This window comes from Toxotes jaculatrix, chromosome 11 (genome assembly GCF_017976425.1).
Source record: "Toxotes jaculatrix isolate fToxJac2 chromosome 11, fToxJac2.pri, whole genome shotgun sequence".
Taxonomy (NCBI): Eukaryota; Metazoa; Chordata; class Actinopteri; family Toxotidae; genus Toxotes; species Toxotes jaculatrix.
Window position 1 is genome coordinate 7,198,896 of NC_054404.1, and position 22,567 is coordinate 7,221,462.

Consider the following 22,567-nt stretch of genomic DNA (forward strand, 5'->3'; position numbering starts at 1 on the left):
CTACACGTTAAATTCAAACGTAACGGCACAAGAATGTAGAAATGAGAGGCATGCATACTCACACAGTCCTCCTCCTCATATGCAGGATTTGGACTGTCAGTGATGTATAATTCCTAAATTTTATGAGGATTCATTGGAAGAAAATTATAAGCCCACTGTTGTGCAGGATGATTGATGTGAACTTTGGTCTGTTCTGCCTGTTTCAGATCCTTTCATTTATGTCATGTAAATGATCATACTTTTTGGCTTTATTGAATGAGGTTACTGATAAAGGGAAAACACAAAAGATATTATTGAACTTTTTTTTTCAAAAAATTAATGGAAAAATTAAACATTACAGCCTCAAGCTACTAAATCTCAAATACATTTGGCAAGGCTGCTTCATTTTTTAGATAAGTTTGAACCCTAAATGTAAGCATATGTCAACATTTAGCACATACCAAATTATTGCTAAATGAGGACTGTAAAGATTGAAGGGGTGGACGGATTGAATTCAACAAATAAAAGTCTGATGTTTTGAGGATTTTGGGGCATTTCTGTGGTTACAGAGAAGAATGTGAACAATGTGAATTTCAGGACTAATGCCAATTGTTGGACTTAAACTATAGAGGTGAATCCCATAATGGACTGCGTCAAATGTAGCTCTTGTCCCTAAATGCACCTCTGCATTGAGAGGAATTCCTTATCCGTGCAGCAGCAGATTTGTGGATCAACCATCAAGAGGGATTTCATACTTGTGCGTGACCTTTGCAGACCACTCACACTATGCTGGGAATTTGAACGGTCTCCAAAGGTAAAGATGAAGAGGCGTTTCCCTCTCACAAACCTCCCCGAGGAGTTTTTTCTTTGTCTGCCTGTCTTTGCTGCTTCGGTCCAAGCCTAAAGCCTTCAAAACAGAGCCAGGTCTCGAAATTCCTAATCCCAAATGGGATTTGCTTCACTCATTCTGTGTCTCCTGAGCCATTTAGGGGTTGAAGAGGCCATCCATTGGAATTTCGTTTTCTACCGCTGTTCTCTTAAATCTCTGTATGTGGTCAGAAAGCCACTTCCAGCCCATTCATGTCATGCCCTCCACCTCGCCCTGAACTCGCCTCTTATGCCACAGACTTCACAGGATATTCTCGAATTAGACATGTATGATGTTTATTTACTCATAAACATGTGTTCTAAAAATGGGGGAACTGTCCGGGTTAGCAGGATGTGGAGGAGCTGATGACATAAGATCTTTGTCTGACAATAGAAATGCCTACAAGCATGCAACAGAAAGGAGGCAAGTGAATGTTCCTCCAGGTTCTTCAGTCACACAGGTCCCTCACAGAAATCAGTTTGTGTCAAAGGCCCCGATCACACAAGCACCTGTTGAGCTACACCTGAGACTGTTTTCAGTGTTGGACTTTTACTTTGCTTTTTATCATCTGCTGTCATATTACATTTCTACTCAAGTTTCACGTTTCTGCATGGATATTCCACGTTTGTCTGATGAGGAAAGTGTCTCGAAAACATCCTCTCGCTTTTTTCTTGTCGCTGCTTAACCGTTTCCCTTTTTCCCTCTTTATTTTCTTTATCCCTTCCTGTTTCTCTCCTTTCCATGGAAAAACCCTGTCAAGGCTGTTTCATGTTCCACTGAGAAGCTGCTGACTGAGAGAGCTGAGAAAACATTTCAACTACAGGAAATAAACTTGCAAATCAAGTGTAGTTTTGTGTCTTCACAACAGCAGAGAGACACAGTTTCTCAGTTTTCTGTGGCTCTCTGAAACCACAAGCTTTTTTTAGACAGGGGAGACAGGGTGTGGATGACTGTGTACCTACCACGACTATATGAGCAAACAGTGGAGACTGAGAGTTAGTGTGCACAGACTCATACGCGGCCCCAAAACTGGCCATAAACAACGCCTCGGCATCGTGGTTCAGACAGGCCCACGTGCTATGATGAAATTATACACTGGTGTCAGTTCTCGCAAACACTTTAGAAAACAATCAGTACTAAAAGCAGTAGAAGGGAGGATTGTAATGTGTTTACTTATGTCTTATGTCAGTCAGATTTTCAGCATGACATTGTATTGCACAATAGCAAGACTTGATTGTAAATTTTCCTGAAGGAAACCATTCGTTCCATCTTGTGTAGACGTCAAGGAGTCAGTATTTGTAATTGCTTTTTGCATGGGGGAAACCCTTGCTTTCTCATCAGTTTTACTACAGTTACAGGAATACAAGCCCCCTCAGGCAAACTCTGTCTTTAAGATCCTTTGTTTGTATTGTTCTGTCCTTGACTAAATGGCTGAGACTGCGAAACACGATCAGGATTGACCCTCAGCATGAATTCATGTGCCACATTTGGAAAAACACTGTGGTTAGGAGTGAATAATGCAGAAATTTGCACAGCCCCCTCCATGCCTGTTTGTTCTAAATTTTTATCAATGATCTATTTATCATTTAATGTGTCATGCAACTTTGGAGCATACTTCAGTTGTGCTTTTGGGGAAATATGAAGAAACGGAACATGAGCAGTCTGTGATTTATTGTTTTTTTGGTCAGCTTGATTCCAGCTGTTGCTCAAGAAGTGACTTCACTACTTTGCAGTTCAACGCAGAGCAGCAAATTACATCCAGCAGAGTGTTTTCTGCCAGTATGTCAGAACAAAGCAAACTGATTTGCCAGCAAATGTGTCTTAAATTAGAGACTGATTGTATTCATTGTCATCAGTGTCCAGACTTATCACTGCAGAGGTTTTCGCAAAATTATATCAAACATGAAATGACACAAAGTTGCCTACTATCAGATATTTTACCAAATCATGATACTGCGTGTCTGTCTCTTTACTGCCTTTGAATTAATGAGGCCATTGAGGGTGATGCTCAAATCAAGGAGCTTTGGTTTGTGGCAGTATTGAATTTTCATTATGATTTTATTCACACACAACATTTGAAGTCTAAAAAAATCACGGGGTATTGAATCTGTTTAATTCTTAACCTTTATATATTCATGAGCAAATGATAGAAGGCATTATAATATTGATAATTTATCATCTCACAATCTCTTCACCATTTCCGATTGGCAATAAATGACTGGCATTAAGCTGCAACTTTGGTTTTACCACATCATCAGTGGATGTTTCGGTTGACGTGTCAGTTCAGAAATATTTCATCAACAAAGCTGGTTCGGAAACTGTCTAAGACTTAGGCGACTGGTAGACATTCAGACTCTCATGGGCTGCAGATGACATTTTAATGTCATACCACATCAAAATAGGAGGAAATTCCCTCCGCCTCCCAAAGTCTCAGCCTGCTGATGCCTTCAAGGCGATCAAGGAAATTATTATAATTACAGCTTCAGTGTAGTTGAAATCATTCCATTGGACCTGGCTAAAATTAATGCAGTCTAACACAAGTATACCTTCATGATGGTTATAATGTTCAGTTTGTGCTGAAACCGTTGAAGAGAGGTGTTGATTCAGCTTTATGGTTGTTTCATGGTCATTTTTTAATAAATACATAACATTTTTGTCTTGAAGTTGTGTGTGTGTGTGTGTGTGTGTGTGTGTGTGTGTGTGTGTGTGTGTGTGTGTGTGTGTGTGTGTGTGTGTGTGTGTGTGTAGTGGAGTAAAAAATATTCAGATGTTGAACTGTGGTAGAGGAGAGGAGTACTTTCCACTACTACATATGTATATATCGATTTATTCTCAACGTCTGGCACTAAAAAGCTGTTTTGTTGTTGTTGTGTTTTGGCTAGTAAGACCAAAAAAAAAAAATTTGTCAGGCTGCAATATAAGTTAATGGCTGTTTGCAAAATCGACTGTTGGGCACAATATTTTTATTTCTCTCTTACACGATTCATATGTGTAAACTGTGGGAAGCCGTGTGAAACTGACTTTTCCGAGGCGCACATGAAGGAAACACGTGGTGGTGGTAGTAGTAGTAATCGTGTGTGGAGTGGAGCGTTTGCCCCTGATCTCTGAGGACACAGACCCGATCAGACGCGACCAGTCTTCGCTCACTGTAATGTCAAGGTAGGACACCTCAGTGTGTGCGTGTGTTTGCTACAGACAGTCAGTCGTTTGTGACCGTTTTCTCTGTTTAAACCCCTACATTGAATTAAAAAAAGTGACCCTAAAAGGCGGATTTTGCGACTAAAAAACGTAAACGATGTCTCGTTTCCGATGACATTCGCTCTGTCTCTTGAATGTTTTAGCTGATTTTGTTTGTTTTACGACTCTTCATGTTTTTAGATGTTCCCGAGAAACAAAAACAAAGGCAGGGGCTGCGTTGCTTTCAATGCAGGAGGGCAGCTTGGCTCCTTTTGTTGACTGCAGCTGGGGCAGTTAAATTTAGCGCCATTTCCAAGCTTTTCTGTTGATCCGGGGCTGGGTAGCCTAACTGGGTCGTTTACCGCACCGGTAGCTCCACCGCTGTCAATTTATTCCCCCAAATTTGTTTACTTTGTCTAAGTTTAACGTTTTCTGCCAACAGAGGACATCAAACCACAACATTCAGGGCTGCAACTGAGGGTTAGATTCATTATGGAGTACTGTGCTGATTGTTCTTTATGATCAATGGATTACTTGTGTGGTCTGTGAAACTGTGAAAAATGCATGTTAAAATGAGCAAAAGTCAAAAGTAGGCATTTGACTGTTTATTTAATTGGCTGCCTCAGCTGTGATGTCCTGTAACTGTCAGCTGTCACACAGATGATACTGACCCAGTGAAAACAAATGCTGCCCTCTCTGCTTGATTTTGGAATTGGGAATCCTGTCTGTCGAAGTAAGCGCTTTACAACTGCTTACTGTTATAACTTTAATGAAGCGATGTTAAATTTTTATACTTAGCTCTTCAGTCTCGGGTGCATCCTGGTGATGTATCATGGGGGCACATGACTTTTACTGTCTACAGAGAAAGCTGATGCGTGACTTTCTGCTGTAATCAAATTTTCAGTGCCAGCACATGGTTAGCTGCTGAATCACAGGACCTGACAGTAGAGAAATGTTAAGAAAAGAGTCAATTGAAAGCTTTGTGTGGACCACATCTGTTCTCATGTAGGTCACTAACACAAGCCAATAATGTTCTTTTTGTTACTCTAAATGAGACTATGTGGTGAATATAGTTGTGTTGTGATACTGAGATGTTATGGTGCGGTCTTGCATGTGGTATTCTTATAAAATTCATTACACGAGGTCTCTGGGGCTGTGAGTGAATGAATGAGTGTTTCGTGGCTCGCCTCCATGTCACACGTGTCGGTGCTATTTGCGACTCTCCTGACCGTGAAGCAAGGAGAAGAGCGCACTAGAATGGTGACTTTGTCTTCTGCCGAACAGCTGATGGGACAGCAGCATCAGCCCCACCTCTGGGGTGCACATGAGCATCTGTTTTATAGGAGTGGGAGTTAAACCATCCCACTTGCTGAGTTGACCAGTCCTACATTCAAAGCAAGAAACAGATGTCACTTATTAGCGTTCATGCTGACTGAATAACGCGTTTTTTATTTTTGGCTGTTGGCAACTACTCGTGTGAAGATAAGATCAGGATAAACTGACTCATGAAAGTGACTGCAAACCATGCCTGGCCCCCTGTCTCACGCATGGTGTAGTCATGGTGATAAGTAGAGTTGCTCCTGCCAGCATCAGTCATCCATTTATCCAGACCAGTTAAACCAACTAAAGAGACAGGCAGCTGGAGACGGGCTTTGTTCCTGCTGTCTCTGAGTGGCGGGAAATGACTTAGAGCGTAAAGGGGGTGGGTCAGGGTGAAGACAATGGATTTGAAGACCTTTTATGCTTCCTCCCACTACTGGCTCGTATGTGATTCTTATTTTTTCTTTCCATGGTTTCCCCCCAGGATTTACCGTTATGCCGCTCTCATTAGTGCCCTGTTTCCTGCTTTTATTTGTATAATGTTGATTAGTAAAAGTGGGAGTGTCGTGGCTCTGGGTTGTGCTTCAGGAGGTTGTTCAGTCATTTTTTGTGGAGTTTCAGTGAGGACCTGTAGCAAACGCTGTCACTACTGCAAGCTGCAGAAGCAGGGAAGCTCATTGTTTCATACTGGGCAAATGTTGATTTTTACAAAAAGTTAAATGAACATAAATTAAATCATAATTTTTAACTGGTTACTCCATCCATTTCTGCTGTTTATCTAGGTCTCGGTTGCACTGATTTACTATACTACAACTATATTGTCAGGGAATATGGTTATATATGGTTATATTCCTCTATACTCTGAAGAGTACAATTGTGAAACAGGTATTAAATTTCATTCTGTATTGTTTTAAAAAGGTCTGAAAAAGCCTGACGTTTAACTTTGTAAACCTCTCTGAAACTCTTTATAATACAAATAACTTGTCGGCTCTGAGCAACACTCAGACAGCACAAACTGTAGGGGGGAAAAAAGCAATGGTGTTTTAATTATTTCAAAGGATAACATTTACATAAGAGGTTGGAAAAACTGGTGAAATACCAATGCACAGTCATCTCTGTGATCTTCTACAGACCTGCTTGAGACGCGCAACATGTGCCAAGCTAAATTTTGTGTTTTGATTGGATTTCTGACCCCGGCTACACAGAAAATAAAGGTCCGGTCAGTGTTGTTAGAGGTTTGTTTGAGTTGATTTTATTGGTTTCCATGTCTCTTTGTCTGTTAGATCATTAGGACCCCCACTGTGTTATCTGGGCCTGCTGCGTCTGCTTGGTTTAATCCTGAATACCCGCATACCTCTCTGTCCATGTGGAAGTGATGTGGTGACTATGTATTTGGCCACCTGTCAGGGTCCTTCTGCTCATAGCCTACTTTCCCTGAAATCGCTTTGGTTCAGATGGAAAAGCTGTTTAATCTGTTGAGTTTTATTTATTCATTTTTTTTCTGTATGTGAGGTTTCATCCTGCCACCAGAACAAAGCCAGGGGCTGACACCAAAGGCCTAAGTGAACAAGCTTTTTGAAGGGATGGCTACTGACGGCTAGATTGGCTTTACACCAAACCACAGCGTGATGTCTGTGATGGAAAGTTGTGAAATGTTTATGCAACGTTGCATTCGCTGCCAGGGTGACTGGCTGCTCTCACATTTAAAAGGCAACCCAAATAGTTAATAGCTAATACCGGTATGAGGTAGAGATGTAGCAGCTGTTTTGATAAGTTCAACAAAGCCAGCATGGAGTCATTTGAAGAAAGGCTGCTCATCAGTAACCGCATACACGTTTAAATTTTGTGATATAGCAAAACCTGATGTTTTTAACAGCGTCATTGTTCAATAACAAAAGCCACACATCTTTTGAAAAGGTTGTTTCTCAACGCTGTAACATTTTAGAGAAGATTACATATTTTCCTTTTGAGATGAAGCAACAGTCGTGTACATGCTTCTCTGTTTTAATCTGCTCTCTTGTGGCAGGCTGAGTACAGAGTCAGTAATACTGTCCTTGAAAGAAGAACAGGATGAAACAAAGTGTGAAATAGGTATCAAGGCTGTAAAAGTCAATGTACTGCAACATAACTGCAATGTATTGGGTGCTCTTGGAACGGGCTGTTGAGCAAGCTGCATTTTATGTGTGTTTGTGTGTGTGTGTGTTGGTCATTCTAGGAACTACATGAAATTGGAAGCTTGATTGTCAGGCACAGATGTGAGCAGCATGTAAATCATCACTCAACCCTTTAACTAGTTGTGCATAGGAAGCTTTTTTAAATAGGGCGAGGTTATGTTTTTAAAGCCTGGACGTCTGATGGCATTTAGAGGGAACGGGTTTGAAACAGGCTAATTGTGATGAACATCCTCTGATGGCTTGTTGCTGTTTGAGTCTTCCACCCAGAGGCTGATTCCTTTCAGCTTTGCGGAAATAATCAGTCCTTTGTCTGTTGTTGTTGTCGTACACTGTAGTAGTGCTTCCTGTCTGTTATAATTTTAGGCTGTGTGGCATGTGGACAGTGAAAAGGGCACAGAGCGCAGTGTGAAAGTCTTGGTGCGATGAGTGTTGAGTACCAGCAGGTTTTTTGGATCCTGAAGCACCAGGGTTAAGAAACTCTGGCTTTGAAGCCATGTTCGGAGGTGTTTCATTTTACGTTTAGAATATTTTTCTAAATTTGAATCGTTTGCCAGATTGCGTCCAGTTTATTCGAATTTGACACCAGGCACAAAATCTTTTGGCATGAGCTTGGCATACCTGTAACAAACATTCAGATTAATGTGAAAGAAATACTTCCCCGTTATTCATTTACTCCAGTTAATCCCTTGAATGGCATTTCGGTCTAAGTCTGGGCAGAGAAAATGTTATGATTTTGATTACAGTGTTCTCCTTCCACTAGCAATGGGAAATGACCTCAGGGAAAGGGTTAGTGCTCCTTTGCTTCATCATATGACCAGCATCAAATTATTCTGTGTCAGCCTGGGAATAAAAGCTGCGCTGTTAGAGAGGTATGCTAGTGAGACGAGAAAAATGTACTCCAGACCTTTGCTATTAAGGTTTTGCCCAAGTCCAAGATACAGGTCACACTTGCACCATCTCTCCCACATTGTACAGGCACCCTGAGCAGCCAGTCAGTGATGCAGTAGAGAGAGCAAGAGTGGGAGTTTTAGCTTAGCATCCCCCGTGCTTCCAGATCACACCTCCTCTGAAATAGCAGCAACAAAGCACCTTAATTCCCCTTACGCTTCCTCAACATGCACCTTTATAAATAATAAAAACAAAAAAACACTGGTGAGTTAGAAACTGTCCTGATGAGCCTGCATGTGGGAATCACAACATTTAAAACAAAGGAGCCACATCTCCTTCTTTTACTTTCAGGCTAAAATGTATGCAGTTGTATCTGTGTGTTCAGGATATATTTTATGTGGAGAAAAAGAAAAACAGAAGTCACCAACTATTAACACAATATGACAGGTCAACCTGATGATAATAAAATATGCCAACTTTGTTTTCATAATTTGTGTAGCTTTGAGCAGAGGTTTCACATAACACAAGGTGGATAAGAGTTCAGCAATCATCTGACCAACAGCAGATGCTTGTGGAAAACACAGTGTACTCTATTGTAAGAAGCTTCAAGTAGGAAATATAAATTCAGCTTATAATAACACAGTATGAGGTTTAAAAAAAAAAAAGAAAGAAAGAAAAGGAACAAAACCAGACCATTTTTTTCAGTTCACACAGTTAAAATTTTGGGGACGTGTGTGACCACTTTCCTGATGAGACAGCAAGCAGTGGAGTCTGAACTGCCCTGTTTGGCAACATTTTAACTTCGTTTTTTTTTTTTTTTTAACCTTGACTTTATAGGAGGAAACAGTAAATTACTGTGGCTCTTTTTTTCCATTGGAGTGTGGATTGTTTGAGTCGGATGTCGCTAAGAGGTCAGCCAGTTAAAGTGTCAGACTGATGCCAAACTGGAGTTTTGTACCACTCTACAGACTGCAAAGTGCCCATGTGAGTGTGTGTGTGTGTGTCGGCACCAGGCAACTAATGCCAGCTGGCTCGTTCGGTGACATGTTAGATTGAGAGAGGGATACTATACAGGAATCTGGGGCATGACTAAGCCAGTGTGTTTTAAACTGTTAGCAGTAGCGGTCTCTATAATACTAGTGATTATGGTAAAGTTTGGCCTGACAAGGCAATGCTGTGCAATTTTAGTATGTCATGACAGCCAGTGGAAGAGAGAAAAAATATGACACAAGTGTAAAATATCAATGTGGCTATAGGTTTTTCATAAGGCTGTTCAAGGCACGTCAATGAGGCACTGTCAAAAGTATAGAGGAGGACTTTGTAGTTCAGGGCTGGGTTAAGCTAGATAAGAAGTACTTGATACGTTGGAAAGTGTTTACTGTTTTTTGGGTTTTTTTTTTTTGGACAACCACACTCAAAGGCGGGGGGCAGGGGCAGGGGGTAGGGGGCATTAACTGTTAGATATGGTGATAGTGAGGCACATTTTCGGACTGTGTCTCCTGGAAAGCATTAAGTATGTTGCACTGGTTTTGTAGTGTTGTAACAAACAACCATCTGTCCTATCTGATTTTTGAGACCGATACTCATATTGACATTTTAGAATTAAAAAAAAATACACAAAGAGCATTTTATATGTAGCTTTAAAGAGTTGTACCAAATTATGCACTGAGCGGGAAACTTTACAGTTGAAATAGACTTGTCAGGGTTCTCTGGTGGACACGCTGTGTACTGCAGATGCTGACATTTTTGTACTGGAACCTTTTATTACCCACTGACCAAACCATATATTAATAATTTCAGTGATGGGCTAATATCAGCTGACACATTGGCCTTGCTGATTTACTTGCCAGGTTCTAGTTTCTATTCACACGGTCTATGCAGTGATCTCAATAAATTTCTGCGTAAGCAGGCTCATTTGGATTTCTTGTTGTTTACCATACAGTCTCATATCTGTTGGACTTTTGTCCCGCCTCACATGCCATACAGACATTTCTCATAAATAGTGGTTTCTCAGTGAGACTCCAGGTTTTAGTTAGCCTGGTGTAGTTTACATGCATGATATGGGCTATAGTGTGTGTGGCCCCGTTCTTATAGAGCAGTCTCTGTCCTTGCTGAGGGTATTCTCATGACCTAATCATTGGTCCCGTCATGTTTGTCAGCAAAAAGAAACTAGACAGTGTGCTTTGGAAGTGCTGCCAACAACAGTCTATTCAGGTGGGAATAAATCAAATCAAAGCATACATGCCAGTCTTATGTTTACTTACCCAATATCCATGACTTACCAGCATGATATGCTTTTAGAGCAATGCATTTAAGAAAAAACTGCTTGGCAAATGTTGAAATTTGTAGCTGCCCGATGCTAAGGAATGCTTCGAGTACATTTCCTTACACTTAAAATATTTGCAAAGCAGATTTCCCTGAAATTTACTAGCAGTCTTCTTCTTCTTCTCCCCTTCTTTGTGTGAAACCATTGGCAGGGAAGTGTATGTGACATGAGCAAACAAAAACTTAGATACTTAGCACAACTATAAGTAAAAAAAACTCGAGTGTACCCTTTAAAATTGGTTTCAACAACCTTTTACAATGGATGACTGATCCATCAGTGCACTGCATTTAGAGCTGTTGCATTTACTACTCATGATCGATGTATTTACTGAGACAACCTTAAGTTCGCCTTGTGTTGTTTAGCTTGATTTCATGCCAAATTGGTTTGTTTTTTTTTTTTAAGGAGGAAGTGTCTTGAAGAAATGTTATTTTCTGGAGAAGGTGTCACAACTATCTAAGTGCATGTCTTACATCAGATCCGGAGGAAAAGATGCTAGAACGGAGGGGAGCGAGATCATAAATAGTGTTGGATAAGTCAAGAGTGGAGATGAAAATAGAATAAATAAATAAAAAATAGGTGATACATGATCATATGAGAAAGTAGGACAGTGAAGGCCAGGGGAGCAACAAACATGAGAGTAATGAAAAAGGTGCTGAGTAGAAACTGTGCATGAAATGAGGTGAGAAATTAGTAGACGGCGGGAGGGCTCAGAGAGGGAAATGGAGGGAGAAATTAAGAAGACCTGGGTGTACAGATTGAAAAATGAGATCATACGGAGAGTGGAACAGATGATAATGTAAAGGTAACAGACTGAAGAACATTGTGGACTAATATCATTTTAAAAACCTTCATGTTCTCAGCTTTTACATTTTCAAGCTTTTCTGTCTCACATGACTGTTTGAGTCTCACAGGAATCTTTTCAAGGAACATTCTTACCCCTGCACAATTTACAGTTTGTCTGACAGAAATCTGGGCGTTGACATGTATGTGCCAGAGAGCGTCACTCATGCGTGCAATGTAAATGTGAAAATGTGTAGGAGGGGTTGGGTGGAGGAGAACAGGCTGTTTTGAGGCAAAGGGAAGAGGGAGGGATGAACATGAAGATGCAGAGAGGGGCAGGTCCAGTTTGCAAGAGATAGTCGGGGGTCAACCTACTAGACGTCTTAATGGTATAAAATGAAGCATGCAGGGCTTGTTCAGCCTTTGCGTTAGTTGGGCATCAGACCAGAGGAAAGAGGACTCTGTTTGCGTAGACTGAACTCTGCTGTATGTAAGTTTATAAAAGGCATTTTTTCCTTTAAGGGTTATTGAGAGCGGGAATTGTTATGTTGTTTTTCAAATTGATTTTATACTTTGTGAATGTTGTCTTGTGAGTTTCATAACTGTTGTGCAACTTTACCACAAAGTCGCAATATTTCTTTGAATCATGTTGTATTCTTTAGCGTTTAACCACTTTTGGCTTGCTTGTGTTACTCTGACGACAAAGACACAACACAAAAATTAGGAAGCTGAGTTGTTGCTGTGTCTGCATGGTGACGTTTGAGGTTTTCTAGCACTGGTGCTGGCATGCAACCACCAAATTTAGAGCAGACCAGCAGTTTTATCTGAATTGGTTTGCTATTTTTTTTTCTGTTCAAATTCCCATGGTTACATTGCTGTATTGGTCCATACATTAAGTGACGCTTTGAAAGAGAGAGAGAGAGACAGATGGCTGCTGATGATATAAAAAAAAAAAAAGAAAAAAGTTGGCTGGCACAGTCTAGATATTTTAAGTGCTAAAACATGTCTCTTTATCTGTGTATTTCAGACCTAGTGCTACCCTTATCCATCTCTGACTGAACACGTGCCTCCTGCTCACTAATAACAACCATGACAGCCATCAATGCACCTCGGGACAAGTAAGAGAAAAACTTTTTTAAAAGAAGAAAACTGTTTCTTTCTTTAAGTCTTGTGACAGCCTGTATGTTGTTTTCATTTTCTGTTTCAGTATGAAAAAAATAAGATTTGGATGAGAACCAGTAAATAATTGACTTCATTGATGTACTTTTGTGTGAACTTCCTTTTGTCTCTTTCCCAGATACAATGCAGTATGGATCATTTTCTTCATCCTGGGTTTGGGAACCCTCTTACCATGGAATTTCTTCATGACGGCAACAATGGTAAGTTAAGCTTCACTTTGGGACAAGAGTAATCTTCTGTTAGTGAGAAAGTTTGCAGACAAATCAAGTAAATCCTTGGAACAACAGACAGATAGAAATGAAAGGAAGAGCCCTGTTGGTGGACTTGGTTAGTGAGTTAGTTAATTAAAAGGTTGGGCTCCACTTAGAGGAAGGTCACCTCAGTTAGGAAAAATAAAGACTGTTTGTTTACCTTTCCTTCCAAAACCACCTGGTTTCACTCAGGATGCCTTACTTGACTCCAGCCGGGTGGATTTCCATGGTAGTGGTGTAGCCTCTCTGATCCCCAGCTATTCTTTGTGAATAGCCCTCAGAGGGTTAACTTCTTAAACTGTGGAATTTCAGTTTAAATTTCCTGGGGGAGTTAATTTGGACCTGCCCTCGGGGGTTTTCTTTGTTGAAGCTCAAATAGCTTATAGCACTTATTTGTGCTTCTTTTTCTTTTCTTTTTTTTTTTTTTTTTTTTTTAATATTCTTGTAGTTGGCAGTTTATTAGGTACACCTAACTGGAACCAATTCCTGTCTAATGCAGGTCTGCAAAAACTCCTACCTTCTTGAAGACTAAGTTACCATTTAAACCGTTTAAATTAATTAATTTGATTGTGTTATGTTGAGAGCTGTCAGTCCTCCCTCACTGATATACGTGGGCTAAACAAAAATAGAAAACTCAGGGAAACTGAAACGTTACAGAAAAATAAAGTTCAAGGTTGTGAAACAAGCGAAAGGCTTCTTTCATTTCCACAAGTTACATTCACATGACACAAACTTGTGACTCCATATTCATTAAATTATTGTTCACAGCAACTTTTACTGTTGACTTTCAAGAGCCAGTGACCTTTGTAATAAATGTGCGTTCTTCTGTCATTTCCCCCCAGTACTTCACCAGTAGGCTGAAGGACCCACCCACTGGCCTGTCCTCCAATCAGTCGGCTAACGAGACTTCGGTGGCTGGAGATAGTCGCAATGTGCTGGAGTCGAAGTTTAACAATGTGATGACCCTGTGCGCCATGGTGCCTCTGCTCATTTTCACCTGCCTCAACTCCTTCATACACCAAAGGTATCCACCCTGCTGCATCCTGACATCTTCACTCCCAAGGAAAAAAACGGACCATGTAGATTTATATAACTCTCAGTCTTGTGTGTAGCATGTACACTTCTCCACCTACAGGAAGCAATGTGTTAAAACCTGATGGCCAAAATATATACTGCAAGATCATTAGCCTTCATAGTTGGTGTCCTTTTAAGACAATGACCAGAATCCAGCATATAAGATAAAGTCTTTGGAGAAGACTTGTAGCAACCACATTTTAGTTTATTACTGAGAGAAATGTGGTTACACAAGACATTCGAAGTTTCTAATTTTCCCGCTCTTGCAGATGAGCAGGACGGTAGGCAGATGTGATCCTGTTATGTGAATGTATGTCTGTGTGCCTCCAGTATGTTTGCTTTAATTAGAGTCGGATTGAGAGAGATCTGGGGTGGACCCCGACCACGGCTGACTCTTCCCCAGAACAAACACACCCAGGAATGCTATTTATGTTCTCTACTCCCATCTTTACCTCTCCCTGTTCCTCTTCTGAACGTCATCTCTGTTCTTTTGACCATGCCGTCCCTCTGTTCCTCAATATACTCACCTTATTTATGCCTCATCATGAGCAAAGGACTTTCCTCTGTGGACAGAGACAACTTCTCCCTGTTTCATTTTATTGCATTTTCAGTTTTTGTAGCTGATGTCAGTACTTTTAGGGACTAAAAAAACTTCCATTTCGATATATCATGTGTTTCATTAACTACCTCTAAAATGTGTATGGCTAATTGACAGGTGGGGTTTGGGTTTTGTTGTAGTGAATATTTAAGTTTTATTTCTCTCTGTTGTTTTCACCCTGTGTGTGTGTCTCAGGATTCCTCAGAAGCTGCGTATCTCAGGCAGCCTGACAGTCATCCTGGTGGTTTTCCTTCTGACAGCGGTTTTGGTCAAGGTGGACATGGCCCCGCTGCCCTTCTTCACCCTTACAATGATCAAAATTATCTGCATCAACTGTGAGTTTCTGAATACATAAGTAGTAATGATTGTCATTCTGCTTGACACTGCCTTCATGTTTTCAGATTTGTTGTTTGGAAGGGTGTGATTTTATTGTTTTGCCCTCGCCAGTCAGTAGCAAAAGATGTGTTCATCCCACAGATATCATTCTCAGCTGACATTTCAGTTGTTGGTATGTTTTGTGAATGCAGCTGGATAGCTATGTAGGAAAATGGTGTCCACCTCCTTGATCCTGTTTACAAAACTCCACTGCAATAGTTTAAGGAGTGCCTTAAACTCATTTCCATGCTGAGCTCATGCAAATGATTATGTCCACGTGTTTTCTTCTTTGATCAAAATCATCTGCATCCACTGGGTTGGGAAAATTCCTCTCGTATAGATGCACACACATGCTGCTGTATCACACTGAGCTTCAGAACACAGTCTGTAATCTCGCTGTGTTTGTTTATTTACAATGCCTCAGTGAGCAGCAGGGATAAGCTCACCCCCCTCCTTATTCCCGTTGCGCCAGTCCTGACCCCCAGATCCTCATGAGGAGCAGCCCATCGTGTTTTATTTAGAGGGGACCTTTAAGCTTTGATATTGACACTACAATATTCATCTTAATGGACACGTTACAAGATTTCTGCAGCTGATTAGGTTCCAAACTTGCTACATAAACTGCTGTAATCCACTGATGTGATGCATGTTGGTATGAAAAGGTCTTATTGGCTTTGTGTAAAGCAGTGTTTCTGAAACGTTCTCTATCATGCCCCAGCACGATAGCATCAGTAAACTGTTTATTTTCCTTAGATAAATATTCATTCAACTTAGTTTCACTGTATATTTTGCCTCTGGTCATTCATGCCCCCCTGCAGTGGCTCTGTGCCTCCCCATGGGGGGCCCACCCTCCAGCTTGAGAACCACTGGTGTAAAGCGAGATAAGGAAAATAATAATTATATAACTTATTTAAAACATTTACTTTGCACCATGTTGTTTTCAGAAAGGGTGTCATCTCTCACCGTTTGTGACGGCACTTCATTTTTACTGGCCTCTTTTTCCGATGCTGTGGGGCGATGTGTTTGTTTTTTCTGTTTCACAGTGACTGTTTGAAGTGTGCTAATTCTTCTAACACCCTTCTCTTGTTTTCCCTGTGCCTGCCCAGCGTTCGGAGCGATTCTTCAGGGCAGTCTGTTCGGGCTGGCAGGGATGCTGCCTGCCTCCTACACCGCTCCCATCATGAGCGGACAGGGGCTGGCCGGCACCTTCGCCGCTTTCTCCATGATCTGCGCTCTGGCCAGTATGTCTCACACACAGAGCACTATTACACCTCTTCTGTCATTAGCACAACTCAACAGACCTGCCAGGACTGTACATTAACTTTAAAGGAAGGAGTGTCAGTTTTTGACATGTTGTAAGTGTTGTTGTGCAAAACAAAACTTCTGCTTGCTCCCCTCCCTACTGTAATGCTGTTTCTAGAAAAATTCATTCCCCTGTCTTTCACAATTTGTAATTTGAACTACTCATAAAATACAAAGTTACAGAGAAGTGAACTTTAACTAACTAAAAGAAACGTTTTAAAACTCACATTCACACAAATATTGCTCAACATTAAATGTGTTCAGTGATGAATTTTGTCTTGTCCAATGTTAAGTGATCAACAATAACATTTGCTGGCTGCTCAGGGAATTTGGCAGAATTACTGAGGATACAGAACTAGTTCCTCAGAAGATTTTTTTCCTGTCAGATTTGGCTTTCTCTGTGAGCTGCTACAGAAGGCTGCACTCAGTATCTCTCAGCTCAGCTTCTCAGTGCATGTGACTCTGCTAACATTAGCTGATGATTTGCAGGGGAATTATGAAAAGTGTTGTCATGTTGCTCAAATACTGGATAATCGCAGCATACTGCTAGTCCTAGATTGCTAATGTGTTCATGTTTATATTTGGGGAAAGCAAGCCTTTGATGACAATCAAGAATATAATTGGCAGATTACACGATAATGAAAGTAATCACTACTTTCAGCTCCAGTAAAAATATATAATCAAACAACTGGAATCTAACAATGTATTTTTAAAAGAGGAATACTGACTGGCAGAAACTTGCCAGTGTATTAGCCTGAAGCTGTGGCCCACAAGAAAAACTGAATTGCATCAATACTTGGGATGTTAAAAACACTAATGGGTGTTTGTCATTCGTCTTTGTGTGCAGCTGGATCGGCTCTGCAGGACAGTGCGTTTGGTTACTTCATCACAGCCTGTGTTGTTATTCTTCTGGCCATCATGTCCTACCTCGCTCTGCCCAGGATGGTAAGACCACATGTTCTCTAAACTAAACATGGTTTTACAGAGTTAAATTGTTTGTAGTGTTGTTATCATGAGGTATTTGTTTTACGGCCATGTGCTCCCATTTTGCTCTAATTAACTTTGTACTTTTTTGGACAGCACTTTGTAAACTTGATAAGTGTTGAGTGTCTCTACAACTCTCCGAGTTAGAAAACACGTCTAATACTGAGAATTTGCAGCATGCTGTCCTCCTTGACTCATTATTCTTGTCACTTTCGTCAACAGGAGTTTTTCCAGTACTACATCGAAAGCAATGGATCCAGACCCTCTGCTGATGAGGAGAACAAGATGGACTTACTCAAAAAAGGTACATTCAGTACGCTCATTGGTCTGGATATCTTAATAATACTTAAAGTTTATGTTATGGCCATCAGTTTTATATGTTTAATAGGTAGAACCAGACATTTTGGAAAACAGTTGCTCATGTCTTGTACCGGTGATGCAATCAGGAGAATTTTATGTCCAGTGCTCCAATTGCAAGTGTCACTCGACCAACATAATAATGCAGAGCTGTTTGTTTGTTTCTCAGACAGTCCAGCGGAGAAGCGACCAGTGGTGAGCCTGATGGAGGACGAGGCCAAACCCAGCGTGTCTGTGGTAAACATCTTCAAACAGGTGAAACGACGACTTTCTCGTGCAAATTGACACAAATCAGTGTGCGTGACCATCAGATTCTGCATCCAGAATATTTTGAATATTTTATAAATATTAATAGATCTTTAAGCAACCAACAGTCCTCATCTGAGTAATTTAAAATGTCACCTCTTGCTATTTGATCAAGCAGTTACAGCTGTAGATGTACATCCTGTCATTTAAAGCATCCCACAGCCAGCTCCTCTCACCTATAAATGTATTTTGCAACTTCCACCTGTAGGACAGCGATTAAACTGGTTGCACGATATTGATCATTTTCCTCCTATGCTCTCTAATCAGATCTGGGTGATGGCTCTGTCAGTGTGCTTCATCTTCACCGTCACCATCGGAACATTCCCAGCCGTGACCGTCGAGGTCAAGTCCACTGTAGCAGAGGGAGGCGCCTGGGGTGAGTCACCGTTTTCTTCTCTCTGCACAAAGCTAGTGAGCCAGTAACTCTGATAATCTGACATTATTTTAGAGGGATGACTGCCAAGGGTTTGTCCCTTTTTAAAACATTTATCCCCAAACTCATTAGGGAATAAATCTTTTTTTGTTTCCCAATGAGAAGATTGTAGGCTGGGACAATGTTTAATCCTAACCTCAGACAGAACGACTGGGTGATCTGTGGGGCAAGAAATTCTTCTGTTTTCAAGGACAACTAGTTGTGAAACAATCAAAAGTAGTTTCACATGTAGTATCTATGTAGTATGTAGTATCCTTTTAATGTTTGCTTGCAAGGTAGCTTTGAAAACTTTGCAGCTTTCTCCCTCATGGAGCAAAGAAGCTGATGTCAGCCTGGATTCACACGACCTGGAGTCGCAGCTAAAAAAAGGTATCAAAGTAACAGAAGCGTGTGAAGTTCCTCAGGACCTTTTGATACTTCTCAGAGTCGTAACTGGAATCCTTAATAACAGCTGTGAACCCAAACTGACAGCAGCTGCCATTCTCCACAAAGGAGGAAGCCACAAACATTCAGTTCCACCTTGCAGTCACACAGAGGTTGGATATTTGATGTGAGTGTAGTTTCCTTTCGAGCAAAGACGTCTTCAGTCTCAGTCTTGTTAACAGCTTTTTTGCTTTGCTCCTTTTCCAGAAACTTACTTCATCCCTGTGTCATGTTTCCTCCTCTTCAACGTGATGGACTGGGCTGGCAGGAGTCTGACGGCCGTCTGTATGTGGGTCAGTTAAACACCACAACACATTATACCAACATGCTCGGTCTTTCTTACCTGCTCTGGAGATTATCTGTGCCGCACAGGTGATTAAAAACCCTGGATCACAGCTGCAAACTAGTCTCAGGTCTTTGTGGATACGGGCAAGCTTGACTGGTGAGGACCCTGCAATCCTACTGGAGCATATTTAAAAATGTACAAACGTAGTAATGGCAGTAACAAGGGCTTCGACTTTGCCGCCTCTTGCAGCCCCACCATCAAATCAATCAAGTGACCATGGACTTGTTTGTAAACACTTTTTCCATATAGCGTCCATTTAAAATGACCACATCAAAATATTTGCGATCTTATGCTGTTGTGTGGCTGGTGTGCGGTGCTACGGGACTTTGGCTGCGTAAACTGTTTACACACAAATAAATCTCTGAGTCGTGAGTGGAACGGCAGAAAAACATCAGTCACAGAGTTTAGTTTGAAAATGAAGGACAAGTTTTGTTGCTGAGATCAGAGGTTTGTTTTGGAGAGCAGCTTGTTAGCGTGTGTCTGTGTGTTGGCTTGCTGTGTAAAGGAAGTGGTTTTGGCTGTGATGGTGGGGATTATGAAGGTTTGCTCCTCCTCCTTCTCTAACAGGCACATGTGGATGCACGATGGCAGCTCAGAGGTTATTGAACAACTAAAAAGCCCTGCTGCACATCTGCGCATCATATGTCTGTTGTTATAAATGCATTTCAATCAGGAGAGACTTCAAGAAGAACGAAGGAAAATTAGAAGACTTTTTCTTCCGATGCTTCCGATGTGAATGAACTCACCCCAGAGCCAAGACACTGATGGTGGTGATGAGTAAATGGGACTCGAGGTTGTGACGTCCTCTTAGAAGGAGCCTTCGGAATGGAGGGTTTGATTGGAGAGTGTCGGGCAAACCACAGTGGAGGAGGGTCACGAATGGTCGCCTTGCTGAAACGGCAGCTGGATGACAGCAAGGACAGAGAGCACTTTTAAAGTTTGACAGCTTACAAGTGATTGGTGTAAGGCAAGCTTAAATTCTGGCTCATTTCTATTCTGCTGCTTTAACAGATCATTTTCAGTTCACGGTATTTCCAGCCATCCATCGGTTACCCATGTCCTATTTGGCCTCACACTGACTCCTCCAGTATTTGGCTGTTATGCATCTTCTTGGTCAGATGTCTCTGTTTGATACTTTCATTCACCTCCTTTAGATTTAATTACCTAAACTGGCATAATTATATATTCACAGACATGAGGACGTCAGGCAGTCTTCCTTATACTAGCAGTAATCAGTTTGATGTTCTTTTCCCCTTTTGTCCAGAAATTAACAAATGATTCTAGTTTCCTGCAATCAAGAGGAAATAATCAAATTGAATCAAGTCCTTCTGTACAAACTGAGTGCAGTTAGTTAGCTAGTCACAGTCTGACCTGCACTGGAATGCTGCCTCTTGATACTAGCGCAGATAACAGTAGTCAGCTGCTCCAGGACCATGTGAGTTTATTTATTACCATCAGACAACACTGGTCAGGATCCTGACAGTTTCCTCTGAGGTGCTTGTGTCAGTTGTGTCTTTTGCTTTCTTTCTCCCAAGTTACATATAAGATTGTTAACCCAAATCAATAGCGAAGGCATTAAGAAACGGGCTTTGCTTTGCCACACGTTCAGAATATACATTCAAAATTTGACATTGAAAAACACAGTTTATGGCACATAAAACTGTCCAGACAAACTTATACGACATAACCACACTGAAGGACACACACAGAGGAAACAAAACACCCAAAGGTATGTGACAGTGTTATTAGTTGAAGTTATCAGTTTTCTGACCTTGTGGCTGATGTTGCTCTGTCTCTCTCTCTCCAGCCGGGTAAAGACAGTATCTGGCTTCCTGTCCTGGTGGGTCTGCGGGTTGTTTTCATCCCTCTGTTCATGCTGTGCAACGTCGAGCCTCGATACTACCTCCCTGTGGTGTTTAGCCACGACGCCTGGTACATCATCTTCATGATCTTCTTCTCCTTCTCCAACGGATACCTGGCCAGTCTCTGCATGTGCTTTGGACCTAAGTAAGGAACACACACACACACATATTAATCAGTACACTAACAGAAATGTAAAAACAGTTTGTGTATAAAACACATTACTGACACACAAACTTCAGACAGAACCAAACTACAGATGAAGGCCATAAACATATTTCTCACAATGCTAAATTATTCCTTTAAGTAATGTAGAATTATATCTATGCTTTCCCACAAACACTGTTGTGTTTAAAGGAGAACCACACTCCTAATGAATTTTGTCCCTCTGTTGTCTCTGTATAGGAAGGTGCCGCAACATGAGGCTGAGACAGCAGGAGCCATCATGGCCTTCTTCTTGTCCCTCGGCTTGGCGCTGGGTGCTGCAGTGTCATTTGCTTTCCGGGCCATAATCTAAAACCTTCAGTAGAAGCACAGTAGACCACCTCCCCTCCAGCAACTCTCCCTGTCACAACCCTTAATGGGAGAATCTTTCAACAACTGGACTCGTCTTGCTCCTCTACATCAATCTCCGACTGAGTGGAGGTGGCATAGCCGACCGGAAGACTAGAGAACCTCGGTCTTCTGAAGCGAACAACAGAGATTCGCCTCATTCTGCCATCATGGCAACAATATAAGCTAAAATATGTTACTGAATTTTTTTTTCCCTCCAAACTCAGCAGCTTCTCTGGTTTCTGGGGAGCATTTTCCCAATCGACACCACTGATCAAAGAGACTGCTTCTCAGAGATAAAGAGATTAACTCACAAGCAAATCAAAACCAAAATTAAAAAAAAAAACCCAATATATCAGTTGCAGTGGATTCATCATGTAGAAGACAGCAGAAATTCCTCTAGGTGTGTTTTAAATTTTCTCAGACATTACAAAACAAAAGCCAAATCTTGAAACATCCAGCCTCACATCCTACACGCATCCCAGAGCCTCATTTATAAAACGTTCTTTTGCACAAAATTATTTTTTTTTAAAAAGTGACATTAGATTACATTAATGAAGTTAAAACTCTTTTGTTGAAACAATCACATGCTTAGAATTTATCTGAAGTTATGATGGTGTGTAAATAAAGTCTTAACACATTTTAATACATGAGGCTCTTAGATGCAGGTGTTTGGCTCGTCTGCATTAGCTGTTAAATGTAACTCATCACTTTGTGAACCGTTATCCTCAGCAGGAGTTTTTGCACATCAAACGTGAAACGCTACCATTACGTCACTCTGAACTGTTGCAGCTTTGAACTCTGATCAAGCCAAATACACAAAGACTTCGTGGGAAAACGATGAACTTGGAAGGGAGGTCATGACCCCGTAAACCGCTTCGCTCCCTCTGTCTACTTCAGTGTTCAACTCCGGTCAGTTGTGTTTGTAAGCATCCGCATAACAAATCAGTAGAGTCACGGCAATAAGGATGGACTAAATGCTGAAGATGAGGTTTTAACCTCAGCAAGCGTTGGT

General features: G+C 41.2%; 1 protein-coding gene across 4 annotated transcripts in view; it reads left to right on the forward strand.

Annotated features, from left to right (window-relative positions):
- The window catches only part of LOC121189655 (equilibrative nucleoside transporter 1-like), a 30,815-nt gene extending 8,738 nt beyond the window's left edge, over positions 1-22,077 (forward strand). Inside the window, exons 1-13 of one of the 4 annotated variants that reach the window (XM_041050006.1) lie at positions 3,902-4,006; positions 12,540-12,630; positions 12,810-12,891; positions 13,785-13,966; positions 14,810-14,949; positions 16,096-16,230; positions 17,139-17,236; positions 17,498-17,579; positions 17,802-17,887; positions 18,206-18,314; positions 19,002-19,087; positions 20,948-21,147; positions 21,406-22,077. In XM_041050006.1, the coding sequence (XP_040905940.1) occupies positions 12,602-12,630; positions 12,810-12,891; positions 13,785-13,966; positions 14,810-14,949; positions 16,096-16,230; positions 17,139-17,236; positions 17,498-17,579; positions 17,802-17,887; positions 18,206-18,314; positions 19,002-19,087; positions 20,948-21,147; positions 21,406-21,517 (1,341 nt within the window). In that variant the 5' untranslated portion in view covers positions 3,902-4,006; positions 12,540-12,601 and the 3' untranslated portion in view covers positions 21,518-22,077. Of the gene's footprint in view, positions 1-3,901; positions 4,007-11,860; positions 12,003-12,539; positions 12,631-12,809; positions 12,892-13,784; positions 13,967-14,809; positions 14,950-16,095; positions 16,231-17,138; positions 17,237-17,497; positions 17,580-17,801; positions 17,888-18,205; positions 18,315-19,001; positions 19,088-20,947; positions 21,148-21,405 lie in introns of those variants that run through there. The other 3 variants (XM_041050007.1, XM_041050005.1, XM_041050010.1) reach the window with 3 other exon arrangements.
- The last annotated feature ends 490 nt before the right edge of the window (positions 22,078-22,567 follow it).